This window comes from Bacillus rossius, chromosome 13, assembly GCF_032445375.1.
Source record: "Bacillus rossius redtenbacheri isolate Brsri chromosome 13, Brsri_v3, whole genome shotgun sequence".
NCBI classification, from domain to species: Eukaryota; Metazoa; Arthropoda; class Insecta; order Phasmatodea; family Bacillidae; genus Bacillus; species Bacillus rossius.
The window spans coordinates 33,333,500-33,353,305 of NC_086340.1; the positions used below are offsets into that span (position 1 = coordinate 33,333,500).

Consider the following 19,806-nt stretch of genomic DNA (forward strand, 5'->3'; position numbering starts at 1 on the left):
TAATAATCTGGAAGCTGTAGCTATCATAATTCTCTAGAAAATAGGCTAGTAGTGGACGCGTGTATAACTGGTTTTATAAAGGGGTATATACCACTCTTAAGGGCGCGGGTCACTCACCTGTAGCCGGAGAGTATGTCCATGAGGGTGGACTTCCCCGCGCCCGAGGGCCCCATGATAGCGATCAGCTGACTCGGCAGGAACCTCCCGCATATGTCGTGCAGGATCACCTTCCTGCCTGGAATAAAAAAAAATTGGTTGTCTGTAAAGTTGGTTTACGGACGATAGTTTAACGTAACAACGTCATAACAAAACATTGATGAAATGATTGCATACTTTTATGAATAAAATTGAATCATTATTATTTTAATAATGAAAGAATAAATACTTGAAACTATACTAGTAATCAGATTTTTAAAATTCAAGAATAATTAACCTTTATTGCCAAAATTTTGTTGTAATAAGCAATGAAAACCACATTAACTTTTCATTTCACTTTATAAACAGTCGACGAAACAGTTCACGTGTAGATGACTTGTAATTAATTTTAAAAACTTGCGTTTAGCTATAAAGTTTAAATATAATTATGAACAAGTTTTCATATAAATAAACTGTAATCAAATATCTATCATCAATTATATGAATCACCATAGTTTTTTTGTCAATTGTAACATAACCTATTATTACTGCACTCGCCGACAGCGTAACGGAACACAGCGTAACGGGACACAGCGTAACGGAACAATGGCGTAACGGGACACAGTGTAACAGAACAATGTGCGTAACGGGACACTTTTTCAATTCATTAGACGTTCATATTCAATTTATTAGACGTCACGTCAAAAAAAAAAAACACAAACACTTTCATCGAGGCACCATTACATCTTTAATCACAGAGAAACATTAACATCGTACCACACATGCAGTACAGTTTACGAATCACTGCTACTATTTCTCTGAAAACAAACAATTAAGTAGAACAGTCCATAAATAGTTTTTTTCTGTACTTTAACAAACGATTCATTTGGAAACCAAAAGCCAAGAAAGATGGATATTGTAACTTTGTTTAACACGTGGCTATGGCTATTTTTGCATACATGAAATACGTTCTTTTGAGATGATACTGAGCATCTCTTACGAATATTTGGCGTGTAGTTTAATATTTTAATTGATGTTTCATTCAAGCATAAGTTTTTTAAACGGCGGAAAAGATAATAGAATATTTAATAATTGGAAATAATTTTTTTTCGCCTATTAATGTGCACAGTCAATACTGGAAAGCTATTTAGGGAACGGTTTACAGATAACTTCAACTGTTGGAGGTACTGGGACAACACAATAATAAAAATCCCGGTAACACCCGAATCCAGTATAACTGCGAACCCTATTTCGTAGTGACACAGTTGTTTTCATGTAATTGAACAAATTTACAAATATTTTTACATTAATATTTCGGTTATATTAAAAAAATTAAAAACAAATTTATATTCTCGCAGAATACGTTTTTCTGCAATACAAAGAAAGAATGACACTGAAGGAAAAACCATACCTTGATTAAGTCTAAAACATATTATAGCGAAGGATTCGAAATTGGAGAGAAAGGAATCGAAGTAAAATATTAGAGGAAATAAAATCAAATAAATAATTCAAATCTGATGACCCCTGAAATTTACTAGGTCAGTTTTTTTTTTCATACATGTCCTGGTACCATTTCCCAAGATAATGTACGTTTAAAATGTATTTATATACGTAAACTAAAATTACAAGATATATTGATTCTTGAAACTTAGTTCATGAAACCAACTTTTAAATTTTTTAATGGCTTAACATCATACTCTATACTGAATATTTTTCATTTCTTGTATATTATTTATTTTGGACCATATAGAACTATATTCGGATTGAAGGGCGTATATTCGAAGTTCTCTTTGGGGTTCGAGAAGATTAGGATTCAACCCATCACTAATTTTTGAACATTATTTCGATTATAAATGATGATTTTATAGACAAATTTCTTGCTGAAACATTAAAAAAAATGTATGAGTGGAATTAAATTTTCTTGACTTTAATCTTACTGTGACGAGGGTTTTTATGAATTTCCTGCTAAGTGGTTCAGAGATCTTTCTAATTTGTGCATAACTGTGTGACGCAAAACTCAATACCCAGGTATTTGAGACATAGCACCAAGTTTATTTCACGGATTCATTTCACTCCTGTACGTCGACAAGGTTTTCTAACTATAGAATCTCCATGGCTGAATCAACATTTTGTTAATCTAAACCACCATTCCAAGATTAGGTTAATAAAAGATCGAATTAAATTTTACTATCTGAAACTGTACGCATTGCGTTTTTATAGAAGACATTTGACACAGAATATTGTGACTAACAATGTTTGCAGTTGTTAGGTACGCATAATGAGACTTTCGGATGAATACACAGTCAGGCGGAGGTAAATCTTAGACAGGATTTAAAAAAAAAACGTAAATTAAAACATGAATAAAATACAACTTAAACGCTCGTCAATTGCGTGATCATATTCCGAAAATGTCTAGTAACATTTATCACATTGTGATTAATTTTGAAGACAGTAATTTAGAAGGACTTACGTGAAGTAAAAATAACGTTCAACTGTAATTATTTTTGTAAATTGAACACAAATATTCGTGTAAAATTACATATATTTGTAAATTGGTACATATACATGAAAACAACGGTATCACTACAAAACTTTGTTCGTAGTTACACTGGGTTCGAATTCTTACCCGAGTATTTATGCTTTGTGTTGTCCCAGTACCTACATTAGTTAAAGTTATTTGTAAACCTTTCCCTGGCTAGCTTTCCAGTATTAAATGCTCACATTATTGGCATGATACAACAAAATATTGTTAAATAGTTGAATATTGGATTACTTTTTTCATGGTATAAAAATATGCTTGATTGAAACATTAATTAAACTATAAATAATGTGCCGATTTTCGTAAGAAATACAAGGGGACCACCAAGTATGGTACAGACGGATTTTAAGAGGTTTATTATATGTATGTTGTGGAGGGAGGCCCCCAGAGTACTTAGATAAAAGGGTTTTGTCTAATGTGCCTTAGTTTCCGCGAAAATGGCGGTTAAAGTTTTATACGAACGTTTTAGACCGGTACATTTTCCATTGCGCCAGGCGAGCCAGCCTAGCCTAGTTGGTAAGTTTTTAACTACTTGGATTTACCTTTTCACTTTCCTTGCAGGTATTACTTACCTGTTAAGGGCCTATTGGTCCTTCGCTTTCATAATTCTTGATGTTTTTTTTTTTGTAATATTTAGTTTATTCCCTTTGTGAGCCGCTATTTTGGCCCCCCGAGTTTATTTTTTAATTCTCCCATCTGAAAGCAAGTGGGCGAACTGCCTTTACTTTTGTTTTTCCGACCCTCCATCTTTCTTTCATTACTTCGGGTCGTTTTTTAATTCATTACTGTTCACTATTTACTTGCTGTGCTCTGAGTTTTTTATACTTTTTCCTGGAATTTATAATGATGATATTTATTGTACCTTTGTGTTGTTTTTATTTTATCATGTATTTACTTTTAAGCACGAAAGAGCTGAGTCAGCTGGAGCGTGCTATTTTCTTTGCTGTTGTGTTCTTTGTAACTATGTATTTTATTGCTGAAATAAATTAATTTAAAAACTAAAACTAAACTTGCCTACCAGCGTGCCGGTCAGGGTTCGCTTCCTGCTCATATAAAATTATTTTTTTATTATTTCATTATTTTTTTAATAATCCTTATTCTAACGCTGGAATAAATAGTCAAAAAATATTTAATTTTTGCGTGATGTATTTTTTTCAATCATACTTGGGCAACGATTGCTACTTGATTTTGCCGTTCCCAACCTTTCTTTTGATAATCGCTCTTATGCTGTAGTTACGGTAGGCGAGTCCTAATGGTTTTCTAATCTTTTAAAAAGGAAATAAATGGTCAGGAAGTAATGAACTATAACACATCATTCACTCATTATTATATTTAATTCGATTCAATGTGGTTTTAATTCGTTTCTAGTACGAATTTAATACATCGTCGCTCGCGTTAAAATAAGAATTATTATAAAGTTATGAAATAATCAAAAAATAAAATTTCTATGAGCAGGAAGCGAACCCTGACCGGCCGGCTGCTAGGCAAGTTAGTTTTTTTTTAGTTTTAAATTCATTTATTTCAGCAAGAACATTACCAACTATGCTAGGCTGGCTCACCTGGCACGACGGAAAATGTACCGGTGTAAAACGTTCGTATAAAACGTTAACCACCATTTTCATGAAAACTAAGGCGCATTGGACAAAACCCTTTTAGCTTAGTACTATGGGGGCCTCCTTCCACAACCTATATAAGACCCATTAAAATCCGTTTGTACCATACTTGCTGGTCCCCTTGTCAGTGTAATCTTGAAAACGTATTTCATATATGTATTAAGAAAACCATAACCATGTGTTGTACAAAATTACAATACCATTATTGTAGTATTACTAAACTGTTTCTTGGAAAGTGGTTTCCAAAGGAATCTCGTGTGAAAGTACAGAACTTTTTTTTTCCTGTGTAGTTTTTAATGAGGAGCGTGTCAAGGTCTGTTCCGCTTGAAACAGAACGCGAGGCGACCGCAGTCCCCACTGTGAAGTAAAAAGCAAAAGACTTGCCACTCACGTTTGCAGTGACGCAACAATAAGGCGTAGCAGAAGGAGTAGGTCAAAGAAGTCATTGCCCCTCGGCTGTCCGGAGCTCTGTTAATGAAGTCGTAAAGGAAGGAAGGAGTGGAAGAGTAGTAGTACTGTTTCACACTTCCAGTAACCGGTTCGAAACTTCCAGGAATAGTAATTGTCAGCAAAATGGTTTCGTTCATTATTTATAGACACCGGAAAAATTCCTGGTTTCATTTTGCTATCAACTATAATCCAAACACATTCACACTCTTTCTGCTTGAATGTTTTGACCACAGGTTAGCTCAAGGGCTCTGGAGTAATGAAAAGTATTAAATATCAAGTAAATGGGGAGGTGAAATTTGCCTGAGCATTCAGAGGATTGTGGAGTCTATCCTAGAGGTCACTGAAACCACACATTTTTCCAGTCCCTGAACATTTGTGGAGGCAATACATGATCAGGGAATATTTTACCACTTAACTGCTTAAAAAAAAAACTATAGACCTTACTACGTTATTAGGACTGAACCAACATTTGAGACTACACAACATTTGCAATGTAATTTCGTAATAGGCTTAGTTTCTATCACGTTTGTTGTGTTTAAAACAATATTTTATACGTTTTAATTAGTATTTAATATTATTATAATATTTTTATACTTAATATAATACTTTATTTTTTTTGTTAGTACAAAACTTGGATGTTAAATTGGTAGATGATTCATCAGCAATTGCTGTTAGCTTGTAATAGATTAGTATTTAATTTAATTATTGATTCAGAAATAACTTATTGTACATTGTTATTGTCTCATGGTTCAGGGCAAGAGAAGGCGTACACGCGTAACTGGGCCAAACAAGAATCAAATAAATAAATAAACTTGTCTCAAGTTTGACCGTTTTTAAAAGTATTTCACAGGGTCCTCGTATAGTTCTGCTACTGGTGTGTTGCCATAATTGTTTGTAAACGACTTCAACTGATGGTCAGGGTTCGTAAAAAATATGGTGATACTTCGAAAGTGACATAAGGTAAATGGTTACTATTGGCACCTACTACTTTTGAGAACTGTCAAACCTGAGTCAAGTTATATGACTCATGTTGTACTTTCAGGCCGGCCAGTATTTTGGTTTTCCGATCTCCTCGAGAAACTAATACATTGGAGGGGAAAACATAATTTGCAAGTCAGGGAAATTTTTGGGAAGGAATCACAAAGAACCTTCTCAACATGTGTCTGGTGTGATTTTGAGAAGTAATGGAAACACTAAATCAGTGTGTCTGGACCACGCTTGCAACAGGGTTTCCACAAATGAAAGTTCAGTAATTTGCCACTGTGCATGAGGAATCATGTCTTGATAAAAAGATTCGCTGCTTTCTCACTCTTAATCTACGCCATTGATGCATACATAGACAGTGCAGCTGTTACATTATAAATACTACACTTTGTATCTACTGCAAATAAGTATAATTCACGGAAAATTGATAAAAATTCGCCAGATATATTTAAAAGAGTTAGAGTGTACTTCGTCTGACGCATGAGTGAGAATGATCAATCTTTATCGATTACAAAATGTAGTTTCTAAAATTGGAAAAGTTATATTTGCTAGAATTATGTTAAATTTTAATCACCGCTTATAATAAGAAACGAAGAGGCACTGGTAAGTGAACAGAAACAATATGTGGTATCATATTTGAGACTTTTATGTTGTTTTTTTTTTTAAATTTGGCTTGGCATTTATTTATAACCCTAACGCGTAACACCTGGCTGGCGAACCAAATATTAAGGGTTAGATTTCCGCCTGGGTCAGAGATTATCTGTGTATGGGAAATTTTCTTTCTTGGTTCAGCACTGAATGTAAGCTGTCCCTTCACTACCATGCTGTGAGTAACTATGGAAACTGTGGCTAACTGTGGTTAACCACTGTATTATCATCTCTCCTCGTACGCTTCATTCACTCCATGACCACGGTGACGGTTGGGGTAAAATTCAGCCTCCATACCGACCACCCAGTCATCATCATCAACCATACTTCAATAGTCATAATCGTCATCTTTGTCATCTTCGTCATCATCAACCATTCATCAATCGTTATAATCGTCATCACCAATTTTCGTCATAATCGTTATCATTATAAATAATCCATTAATCGTCATCGTCGTCAATATCATTCATGTACTAATCGTCCGAATCGTCATAATAATTGGCATCATAACCATCAATCATAATAATCAATCGCCTTCATCATCAAAAATCTATCAGTCGTCATCATCATCGCCACCATCATCAATTATTCATCAACTGGCATAGTTGTCATCGTCTTATTCCGTCCATAAATCGTCATTATTTCCATAATCTTCTTCGTCATCATTAACATAATTATCAAACATTCATCTATCGTCGTCATTATCATTATAATTATCTGTAGTTTAAAATAATAGTTTCTGTGTTCAAGCAAAACAGTGTTCTTGGATATCTCTGCTTGATTTTGTATCGGAAAATCAAGATGGGGCACACTGTAAAAGGCATTAGAACTTTAAGCTTGAAGTGCAATGACAACGCGGGCTTCGACATGCTGGGCATTTGTAATTCAACAATACTCATGCCGAATACATAGCTCAACGGAATGAACTTTATGATCGCTATTTCTCTGAAACCCTAGAGTACAGAGGAATTGCTCGAAGAGCTCTCGTTCTTGATATATTTTGATGTTATTGTTAACAGAAATTTCTTTAGAGAATGAAACACAAAACCAAGAGAATCACGTATATTGGTAAAGGAGTCGTCATAGGCTTATAATAATCAGGAAGGCATCACAACATTTTACTTCAGTGATTCTGAGAAAGGATGGAATACCCGAGATAAGAATGGCTTTATCGGGATTCAAATTCATTCGTCCCGTTCTATGTAATAAGTGACATGAGTTGGTGATAAGCAAAACGAGTAGAAACAAGACCGATTCGTGGTTTCAGGTCGGGACAGTCTAAAATTTAAATACCTCCAACACGTTACTCCTATTCTGCGTTCATGATCGTCCCAAGGTTTTTCTGGGTTACCTGCAGGCAATTATGTACTCTCAGTCAAAGAAGTACACACTTACAGGCTTCTTAGTTAGGACATCTCACACGTCCGCATCAAATTAACAGGTGACATTTACTTGAGATTATACAGAGGATTGTGAAGTCTATTCAAGAGGTCATTGAACTCGCGAATTTATACAGTTCTTAAAAATATAAAACAGTCTAAAGTGTTATGTTCTTGCATTTTTCTTGAAACACAAAAAGAAAACTTTTAAAATTTACACATTTTTATGAGAAGTCCAAACAAAGCAAAGCGTTTTTCTCCAATCCCGCAATCCAAACAATTTTGAATTCTTGATAACTGGTTTCTTTCAGACCAGAAAACGTTGAAATGTTAAACCAAATTTCTTGATGTATTTCCATATTAGGAACACGTTTAAGAGCGGCTATAATTATTTCGTAAACTGTTGAGAAAAAACGGCATTCAGATGTCAATTGCAAAACGTTCATATTAGCTCGAATGCACGATTCCATTTGATGAGAATCGATTATTTCCCCGATTCATTGGGTAGCAAATTATACTTGATCACTAGCACGTGTGTATCTGAATCACGTTGATGGTTAGACTACAGTGCTCTTGACACACCATAGACGATACTGAGCCAGTAGAAGTGTTTACCCAATCAAGTGAAACCCGCCCAATGTCATCGACCAAATGCGCCTTATATGTAGTATGCTGCAGATAAGTGATATTCTCGGCACCACCTCAAATTTTAATTTATTCGTACTTTCAATCGGAGTTCAGGGGCTTACATTTAATATTTTTTATTCTTTAATCAACTGGGGCCCTTATTATTTAAGCATTATACACTCATAGCGCTACAGCGCCACGTTAGCAGCGTGTTGGAAATTTCCCCGCCTGCCGTCACGTGCAACTACAAGCGCCCGTCGCAGAGGCTGAGTGTCCCAGTCGCGCCAGACGCGCATGAAGCCTTGAGTCCTCGCTGCGCAAGCAGCCACTCTGGCATTTTCTCCCGCTCCCCGCCCAACCAATCTCTCCACGCCACGACGTCGGCGTGATTTCCCTCTCCTCTGGTCCTAGTGTCGCCAGCACCCTCTCCCCCTTCCAACCCACCTCGAGCTGCCCTGCGCGACACTTCTCTGTACGCCCCCAGGCAGTTCCACTACCGAGGGCTTTTTGCCCCCAGGCCATTCCAGTCTCTCCGGTTATCCAATCGGAGCGCCCCCTTCTGGGACTGCTTCGTAGTTACCTATATCCAACCCCAACACATTTGCCATCCTTTCATCCCCTAGGGGGGACATTAATTATACTCGGTACTTTACCAACCTTACAGCAGTTGTGTTGGGACTTCCGCTTGGAGACATATTTAACTTCTGGTGGCTTTACGCAATGCACAGAATCGGAACCTTAAATACGGAATGTAGTCACGTAAATTTGGGAATTTTATTTCCAAACTCTCATTACACGTTTCGTGTGATAACATAGTGATTTTTTTGGTGTGTCTTTGCCTGTGCTTATTATTTGGTTTTTGGATCTTACTTCCGCCATTTATGCAAGGCTGTGGCTTCGAGATATCCCTCCCCTCCATCAAGCGGTAAGTGGGACTCTAAAACCTGAAATTGACATCCCCATAATTTTTCAGCCCTACTTGATAGCGTCCTTGTTTTATTAAACTTTTTCATTTATATTTTTAACACTGCTCAATTTTGCTGCAGTGGGTCTTAGTTTGGGGCTTAGATGTCTACTCCCGGTCCTGTATTTTGGCTTCAATCTTTCCGGAGAAGTTACTGCTCCCGGGAGCTCGTATGCTTCAGTAACGGCCGGTGAAACTCGTTGTTTCGGCCTCCCCGAACGATTACATCTTCACGGCGGGCGCAAACCAGATAAGTCAAAAAAGGATGTCTGCTCCATGTTGCCTTCTTAACAAGTCAATTCCTGCGCTAGAAAAACTTATTTCAGATCTGCGTATCCTTAAACACGTGACAACTAAAAATTAACTGTACGACGTATTGATGGCTAAAATATTCTAGAATTTTTATAAATGGTACTCAATAGTGTAATAAATTCATAATTCATTTTATGAAGTTGGCCAACGTATTCACATTTACCGTGTTAAATCTATTAATCTTTAAATGTTTTCTATGTCTCTCCCTCTATTATCTAAGCAAAACAAACAGAAATGTTACGTTTCTCTTTAGTTTATTACCTGGAAATGACAACGATCCACTCTATATAGGCAGGACTATTCAGCCTGTATATAAATTAAATTTTAGTGTGTCTTGGTGGTTAACCTCTGGTGATTTCTGGCGTACGGGTTTATTACAAACCAACATGCATTCCTCAATTTCTTTAATTTCCAAGACGTTTGTAACTATTGATAATAAACCATCGACGGCACACAATAGAGTTGTCTAGCCTGGAGTAAAATAAACGGGTAAAATAATTGGGGGTCTATCAAAATCATTTGAAAATTACAAGTTTTTATTTATTTGTTCCTGGTGTAGTCTCACTGCTCTAGGCGTCACCAGGTACGGTGAACTCTCAAAGCATCAGTCTTTCATTTGCTGGCAGACGCTAAGCATGCACGGGATTTTTTTTTTGTATTTGGAACAGAAATATTCATGTAAAACTGCAGACATGTGAAATTTCTACGGTTATATAAAAACAAATACCTAGAATTTATATTAATACTAGGGAATTTATGTTTTTTTCTTGTCCCAGTACCTCCAGCAGTTAAAGTTGTTTGTAAACCGTTTCCTGTATAGAATTCCAGTATTAACTACGCATATTAATAAGCACTAAAATAATAATAAAACAATTTAAAGTCAAATTGTTGTATAGTGATGATCTTTTTCATGGTTATGAGAAATTTATGCGTGAATGAAAAAACAATTAAAATATAAATTTATTTGCCAATTTTCGTAACAAATTCTCAGTATTATCTCTAAAAACGTATTTCACATTTGCAAAAATTATCTTAGCCGTGTGTTGTACGAAGCTACAATAACTTTCTTGTAGCATTACAAAAATCGGTACATATTTTAAAAGTGCAGTTTTTTTTCTGTATGGACGAGCGACTCTCCTTGATGCCAGACACACGCGGCGTAACGAACCCCGTCCAAAAAAGGCGCTGGTCAAGACCTAGGTGGGTACGCGACCCCAGCCCGCGACTACAACAGCTGTCGCCCACGGCAATCGAGCCCGCGACTACAACAAGCTGTTGCCCACGGCACTCGAGCCCGCGACTACAACAGCTGTCGCCCACGGCACTCGAGCCCGCGACTACAACAAGCTGTCGCCCACGCCACTCGAGCCCGCGACTACAACAGCTGTCGCCCACGGCACTCGAGCCCGCGACTACAACAGCTGTCGCCCACGCCACTCGAGTCCGCGACTACAACAGCTGTCGCCCACGGCACTCGAGCCCGCGACTACAACAGCTGTCGCCCACGCCACTCGAGCCCGCGACTACAACAAGCTGTCGCCCACGGCACTCGAGCCCGCGACTACAACAGCTGTCGCCCACGGCACTCGAGCCCGCGACTACAAACAGCTGTCGCCCACGGCACTCGAGCCCGCGACTACAAACAGCTGTCGCCCACGGCACTCGAGCCTGCGACTAAAACAGCTGTCGCCCACGGCACTCGAGCCCGCGACTACAACAAGCTGTCGCCCACGGAACTCGAGCCTGTGAATAAAACAGTTGTCGCCCACGGCACTCGAGCCTGCGACTAAAACAGCTGTCGCCCACGGCACTCGAGCCCGCGACTACAACAAGCTGTCGCCCACGGAACTCGAGCCTGTGAATAAAACAGTTGTCGCCCACGGCACTCGAGCCCGCGACTACAACAGCTGTCGCCCACGGAACTCGAGCCCGCGACTACAACAGCTGTCGCCCACGGCACTCGAGCCCGCGACTACAACAGCTGTCGCCCACGGAACTCGAGCCCGCGACTACAACAGCTGTCTCCCACGGCACTCGAGCCCGCGACTACAACAGCTGTCGCCCACGGCACTCGAGCCCGCGACTACAACAGCTGTCGCCCACGGAACTCGAGCCCGCGACTACAACAGTTGTCGCCCACGGCACTCGAGCCCGCGACTACAACAGCTGTCGCCCACGGCACTCGAGCCCGCGACTACAACAGCTGTCGCCCACGGAACTCGAGCCCGCGACTACAACAGCTGTCGCCCACGGCACTCGAGCCCGCGACTACAACAGCTGTCGCCCACGGAACTCGAGCCCGCGACTACAACAGCTGTCGCCCACGGAACTCGAGCCCGCGACTACAACAGCTGTCTCCCACGGCACTCGAGCCCGCGACTACAACAAGCTGTCGCCCACGGAACTCGAGCCTGTGAATAAAACAGTTGTCGCCCACGGCACTCGAGCCCGCGACTACAACAGCTGTCGCCCACGGAACTCGAGCCCGCGACTACAACAGCTGTCGCCCACGGCACTCGAGCCCGCGACTACAACAGCTGTCGCCCACGGAACTCGAGCCCGCGACTACAACAGCTGTCGCCCACGGAACTCGAGCCCGCGACTACAACAGCTGTCGCCCACGGCACTCGAGCCCGCGACTACAACAGCTGTCGCCCACGGCACTCGAGCCCGCGACTACAACAGCTGTCGCCCACGGAACTCGAGCCCGCGACTACATCAGCTGTCTCCCACGGCACTCGAGCCCGCGACACGGCATCTTGGGAACGCGGTCAACGTGTCGCGCTCCGCGCACTGTCCGCGGAGGTCACCGCCTGTTGTCAGACCCGTTCCATCAGCGACACGGAAACGTAACGACTGGAACGGATCACGGACCCGCCAGAAGTTCGCGCTTTGCAATCCGTCTGCCGCTTCTTTCAGTGAACTCAAACTTAACTAATATCAGCCACCCTCTATTTTATTGAAGTGAAAACCTCTGTAGGAAGGTTTGGATAGGGAGTAAATGCATGTAAGTCGTCATCGACATGGTCACGTGAAGTGTTTATTCTTTTATATTTCAAGGATAAAACTTAATTTATTATATTTTTTAAGAAACACGTTTTTAATTTTATCTTTATTTTCCAAGGAAATTTTAACTTTATTGTGTGGTAAGTGCATATTGCGAGTATTGCATATTTTTTAGTAGGTAGTTAAGATGAGGTTATGTTTTTTCTTTTGTTTATTTATTTACGATGTGAATTTCTTCAAATGTCAAGTTATTTATTTATTAGAGATAATGTTGATAATTTGTAGATTTAAGTAAATAATATTTATTCTTTCAATGAAAAAACTTCATTTCATCTAGTTTTAAAGTTATTATTGTTAGGGGCAAAACGTATGGGTTAGCGTCACCGACATGCTAGTGATATAATACCTAAATCATTTTCTTGCGTACATTTGACGTAGAAATGATTTCATATTACACATTTAAAATCAAAATTTTAATATTTCACTTCTGTCGACAGTCAAGACGACTGAATTTTTTTTTTAGTAAATGGAACTGGAATAACCACGTAAACTTACAGATATTTGTAAATTTGTAAATTAATACGAAACAATAGTATCGCTGCAAAAATATGTTCGAGGTAATACTGGGTTTGGATTCATGCACGCGAGTTTATACTTTGTATGGTCACCAGTACCTCCAATAGTCAAATTTTTTTGTAAACCGTTTCTTGAATTGCCCTCGGGTATTAACTGCGCACCTTAGTAAACATAATAAAACCAAACAAAGTCCAATAATTGAATACTCGACTATCATTTCCACGGTTTCAAAAAATTATGTTTGTGTAAAAAATTCGTTGCAATTTAAAATTATGAGCCAGTTTTTTTTAAACGCATCAAGAAGTTTTAGGTATTTTTTTCTTCTTTCAAAAACGTAGGTATTTCAAAAATTCAATTTGTTCTTCCAATTACAATATTTTCCTTATTTCCAAAATATTTCTTTGCAACTGGTTTCCAAGGGAATCTTTGGTAAAATACAAAACTTATTTTTCTGTTACAATGAGATTGAATTTCACTGTAAATAATTAATTATGTTGAAACATTTTTGAGATGCAGGAACATAACATGGTTAGGATCTTGATTCGTAACAAAACATAAACCACAAATTAATGAACACTAGATATTTGAAACAATTTTTTACTGTACATAAAACGTAAACAAATATGGCTACCACCGTCGCCATATACTCGGCTGCTATTGGTCGCACGGAAGAGCTGAGCTTTTCGTGAAAAATGCCTGGTCCTACCTTTCATCAAAGCAATGTTAATATTTGCAGTCAAACTGATGATCAAAAGTATCCGTGAAATTTATGGATCTCTAATTAATTTATTAATGAACCAGATGTGAGAGTATTTTCAAACAGTTCTTTAAAGTTCTGTCACACTTTCACATTTTCGCCACCAACACCTTCGAATATGATATATGAAATAAATTTGGTGGGTTATGACGTTACTGAAAACATTATTAGGACAGTCATTTTTGTTTGACAAGATTTATGACTTGAGATTCCATAAAATATTTGCATGTAGTACAGGTTAAAAATTCGTGGATTATTTTCACCATATGTTTTTTAATATAATTATTTACATAATAATGATACATATGCTGTTTGCTTGCCGTTAATGTGGAAGTCTCTCGGCCAATTAGTGTCGAATCACATACCACCCGGCGGAGACTCTTATTAAGCTAATAGCAAATGAAAATGTGGCATTTTACCGTGTGAGTACATGACTGTAGAATCTATCCTGGAGGTCAATGAAAGCACAGATTTTACAGTCCCTATTTATAAAAAAAATTTTGGATGTTGGATGCAATCAGCCAATCCAAATTGTGTCCATCGAAAACGAAAAAAATATCCTTTTCCGTTACAACGAATCTTTTAAATGGCAAAGAACACATGGGCTACTCGATAGGTTATAAAAGTGAAATAATTTAAATAATAATATGAATGTAGTACGCGAAATAATTTTATGTGTTAAAAGGAAATTTTGTTTCTATAACTTTAAAAAGTCACTGTATATTTGATTTCATATGTGACGAATATTATTGTGAGTTAAATTTAAAAATGGTTAGAAATGTATATGCACAAAAGAATACCAATATCAAAAATTCCATCCAGTTGTGTGATGCGTTGTTTATTTCAAAATGATATTAAACTCGGTATGTTTGAGATAGCTCAGACCCAAAATAAACTTTGAAAGTGACTTAATTTAAAACATATTTGAGGTTCTCTGTCCAAATTTATTTTATGAAAAAAAAATTGGAAGCCATTATCCATACAATACTCCCCCTCCAACTCTATTATTGTCAAATATAGCAGGAGACAAATAAATATTTGACATTTGATGTGAAAGTATCCGGATACAAGAAGTCCGAAGGAGTTCTGGTAGGGTCTAGGGATGTAACGAATATTCGTATTCACATTCGCATTGGCAAATAGTCGCATATTTCTTATATTAACATTCGCAAAATTCATTTGGATATTTTGCGAATATGAAAATCAGAAAAAAATCATATATTTTTTAATTTCAAAATAATATAAGTCTTCCAGCGCAATCATTTCACTTATTAAATGATTAATGTCAAATACTTTACACATAAATTATCGCACTGTTTCTTTTTATCGACACATTTGTGAAGCAACATGTGTTTAATGTCAGATTTAGTGATTTGGTGGGAAAACGATGCCAAAGCAAGTGTTATAAATGCACCTTGTTTACCCTATTACATATGTTTTTTCCTATTCACAAAACTTGATTTTATGCATAGACTTCAAATGATTTCTCATAGCCGTTGTATTAATTGTAACGCAGCTAGCATCTAGCTCGTTCAGCGTCAGAAAGTGATAAATAACTCCATATTTCACCAGAATTTGTTTTATTAACAAACCAATAATATCACTATAACACCAAAACTCACTTGTTCCTTTTTTTGGATCTGTCCTTAAAAAAAAAGATCGGCTTGTTTAGGATCAGTTTGGTAATTCTCGGAATAATATGCAAACGCTGATAAATTCAGGGGATGATCACGTATGAAGGATTACATGCTATCAGTGTGAAACAGTTTTTTTTTCCTTCAGCTAATTGCTGCGCCATATTTGTTAGACGCACAAAAGTTTGCCTGAAGAGTAGTGTTTACATTGTGGCAACAATTTTAAATGACTTCTTTTTATGAAAATGGATGTTTTCATAACGATGGAGATGCTAATTTATACTTACTAATAGAGACCTGGAAATATCGCGGATTCGTCTAGCCTCAGGGTAGAATTAAAAGTCATATGTGTGCTCAACCCATCTTTACTTTCCTATTGGGTGATCTATTACATGAAATAATTTTTTCTTTTTTAATTGGCACTACCTGATTCGCTTACTTCTCTCCTAGCTGGGCATCGTTAGCTCACGGTTTCAGAGGGGGCGTGTCCAAATAACTGCTGTCCAATTATGAACACATTGCTAGCGTGTGATGGTATGCTTTTTAACTTGAGACTGATTTAATGCTCGAAATTTCCGTATCCCTACTTACTAACCACCATGAGATATTATCAAGCACAATTTCCACAATGTTTTGGACGGGAAAAATATGGCGATGGCGAGGTCAAAAAGCGACTGCAAACACGTCACAGCATGGTTGCCGCCTCCTCACAATTCCTAACTCCATGGATAAATGTGTGGTGGCTTCGCGCCAACAATTCGATCCAACGCGGGATGCGACAAATGAATGTCCGCGTTCGCGAATGCCTAACAAAATTGAGATTCGTGACATCACTAGTAGGAGACTGGGTCGCCGGGTCGACCTGACCGACCTCTTCCCACGCGCCGTCGAAATGTCGTGGGCCAGAAGCAGAGGTCGCGGCGAAGCAGTGAGTCAGAGTCCAGTTGCCCTGCCAACGATACACACCGTGGCACCACGCGGGGAACTTGGCTGCTTGTTGGGACTAGATGAACCTTATTTTTTTTGCACGGATTATTTTTAGAGACCTGAAAAATTCGCGGGTTCCTTTCGTATTATGTAAAATTCAAATAATTATACCGTAGTGGTGCTTCTGTCATTGGTTCACTGTTCAACTGGAGGACTGAGGGCCAATTAGAGACCCTCACTCATAGAAGTGTCAAATCACAGGCCACCCAGTCGAGACGACACACAAGTCAGCAGCCAATGAACAGTTGGTATTTTCCCGAGTGTGTAGAGGATATTGGAGTTTATCCTGTAGGTCATATAGAACCTGCGACTTTTTCCGGGCTCTACTTATTTTATTACTGGCTATATTTACACATCTTCACGTTGATAAGATTGGACTGCAGTGCTTTGTGCAAGCCCTTAACAAACCTGAGCCAGTCACAAAGTCTGAAACTGCAATGAGAAGTTTTTTCCAATTATGCGCAACCTTCCAAATTATGTGAATGTTTGTGTCGACGAATAAGTAGGGGCCTTTTTTTTTCGTGAAAAGATTTTGAGAGTAGCTGCTTGTCAAAACATTAAAGCATCGTCTGTGTTTCGTGACTGGTTGAGTTTCTCTTGGGGTAACTTCCTACTGTCGGAACACGAATCGAAGCACTTTTGTGCGGAGGCAAACTCCCCCTGATCGGCATGTTCAATGGTGGCGATGGAACCTCTTGCAGACGGCCACCAATCTCAACGAAGAAACTGTTGGTGCGTGTATACTTTATTGCAGTCTAACGAGCGCTCTGAGTGTTTCGCGAAAAATAAATACATATTATAAATGCTCTACCAATTTTAAAAATTATTAGTTTTATTTAGGCAGGAAGCGAACGAAATCTGCAAAATAATTGTGGATCTATTCATTGGACCAGAATCATCCAGAAAAATTCTGAGAAAATACCACAGTAAACCCAATTTAAAAAATATAAGAAAATTAAAAATTAAAATTTAATTCACCAAATGCACTGCTATTCTTATATATAATAAGAGAACATGTTATATCGCGGGAAAATTTGACTGCGCTTACAGAGTGTATTGACTTTGCGTTAATATTTGCTACCAATTTAATTTTATCGCTAGAGACAGGAAAAATTCGCGGACATTTTATGCGACAGGCAAGAATTAAAATAATTACAACATTTGTTGCTTCTGCTATTGGCTCCCAGTTTATCAGGAGGACTCTGAGACAACGTTAAACCCTCAGTAGAATAAGTAGGTATCGTATGACAGACTACCCAGCAGAGAGTCTCACACGTCAGCAGTTAATGAACACGTGTCTTTTGCTCGAGTGTGTCTTAGAAGAGGAAAAATTCGCGAATTCATTTCGAGATAGAACCCAAACACGTTTAACATCATGCTGCTTCAGTGATTGGACCACAATTTATCTGAAGGTGACTGAGACATTGAAAAACCCTCAAATAAAGAAGAATCGAAACATACTCTTAACAGTTAGTAGGTAGGGCCATGTAATTCCCGCGAAAAGTTTTCCAAACCAGCTCTGTGTGTTCAAAAATGGAAGCATTGCCTATGTTTCGGGGTTGGGTGGGAATATTTCAGGCACATGTCTACTCTCAGCACACCAATCTCAGCCATCATGTGTGGAAGGAAACGTATTATGTAGGCTCGGCTAAACAGGGCAACGGATTCTCTTGCAGAAGGCCGACAATTAGAAGGAATCAATTGCTAGCGCAGGCTTATCTTATTGGAGCTTAATGTGCGATAAGAATTTTTCGCGGAAAATACACGCCCCTATTTATATGTCTCTCAAGTCAGTAGTCAAGGAGCAGGTGACATTTACAAATGTATGTTCAGGACTTTTCAGTCTATCCTTGAAGTCACCTAAATCGCTTATTTTTTCCAGTCCCTAATTTTTTTGCGTTCCATTATTACTTTTTATAATGAAAAATTCGCTGTTTCAATGACTTCAAGGATAGACTCCACGATCCTCTATGCATTCGGGAGATTGCACCTATTTATTGGTTGCTGAATCGTGACACCTGTTAACTGCGATGTTTGTAATTAGATAATTCTTTAGTTGAAGATTATTAATTGGCTCAGATTTTTTAAGAAAAAATGTGGTCTCATCACTGAAGAAGCAAATTTTTTAACGCATTTGGATTCTACCCTAACGTGAAATTAAACTGCGAATTTTTTGCGGTATATATCCAAACGTAGTTGTCAAAAGTACAAAGTTTTATCGAAGGAGGTCTGAGCAACATGGAAGCTTATGCAACGTGGCTGGCTAAAATTTATTACGAAACTTTTTCCCCTCTCATAAACTACATGAAAAGTTAAGTAACTGCATTGAAAGTAACTTAGATATCTACATCAAAAAATTAAGAAAATATTTGTGAAAATAAATAAAGAAAACATAGTTGTTTATAAGTGGGAAGTACAAAATTTTTATTATTATTTGGCAACAGCCTGGATTACAAAACCGTTTTTTTTTAAACCCGTAAAGGACCATAAGCCAAGAAATAACAGGCCGACTATGTGTTAGCCAATCACGAAAAAGAGTACAATGTGACAGCGGCCAATCAACAAATTACACCTTACTGATTTTGCATCATGGTGGTGGAAAATAACGGGAATTGGGCAGGTATCTATTTATTAGCCATTCCTCAAAAAAAAAAAAAATTTTTCGGTAAAATAAATGTGAAATGAAGTGTATTCTATCCCGGTCACTTAAATTACTTACTCCAAAGCAATTTTGTTTTTAACTTTGACGCCCTACTTGATAGGACGAGGCATGATCAAATAATCTATGGTGAAAAGTGTTCATTCAATGAAATTATTAAGAATTTATTGGAAATTGCTTTTCACATTATTAAAAACTGCAAAAAATAGTTGTTAATATTTTTGTGTCTGTTTGCTCCAACATCAGTCAAAAACTATTCCACGGATTATCATCAATATTTTTTGATAGAACGGTAATTGGCTATCTTAAAAAAGTTTATAAAATTACAGAATTGCACCCATAAGGGGGTAAAAAAGGATTAAATACATTTTCAGATAATTAATTATATCTACGAAACTATTCAAACACAAGAAAATATATTTATTTTAAAACCCATAATAATATCAAAAATACAAACCACAATTCTACCATTTTGCGAAATTCAACTCCAAAGGGATGGAAAAGGGTAAATTTGGTTTTAAGATTAATAATTATAT

General features: G+C 38.0%; 1 protein-coding gene across 4 annotated transcripts in view; it reads right to left on the minus strand.

Moving 5' to 3' along the window:
* The window catches only part of LOC134538436 (ATP-binding cassette sub-family G member 4), a 365,107-nt gene that overhangs the window by 131,546 nt on the left and 213,755 nt on the right, over positions 1–19,806 (minus strand). For all 4 annotated transcript variants that reach the window (XM_063379760.1, XM_063379763.1, XM_063379762.1 and 1 more), the window contains one exon: positions 118–235. In XM_063379760.1, coding sequence (XP_063235830.1) covers positions 118–235 — 118 coding nt within the window. The remainder of the gene's footprint in view (positions 1–117; positions 236–19,806) is intronic.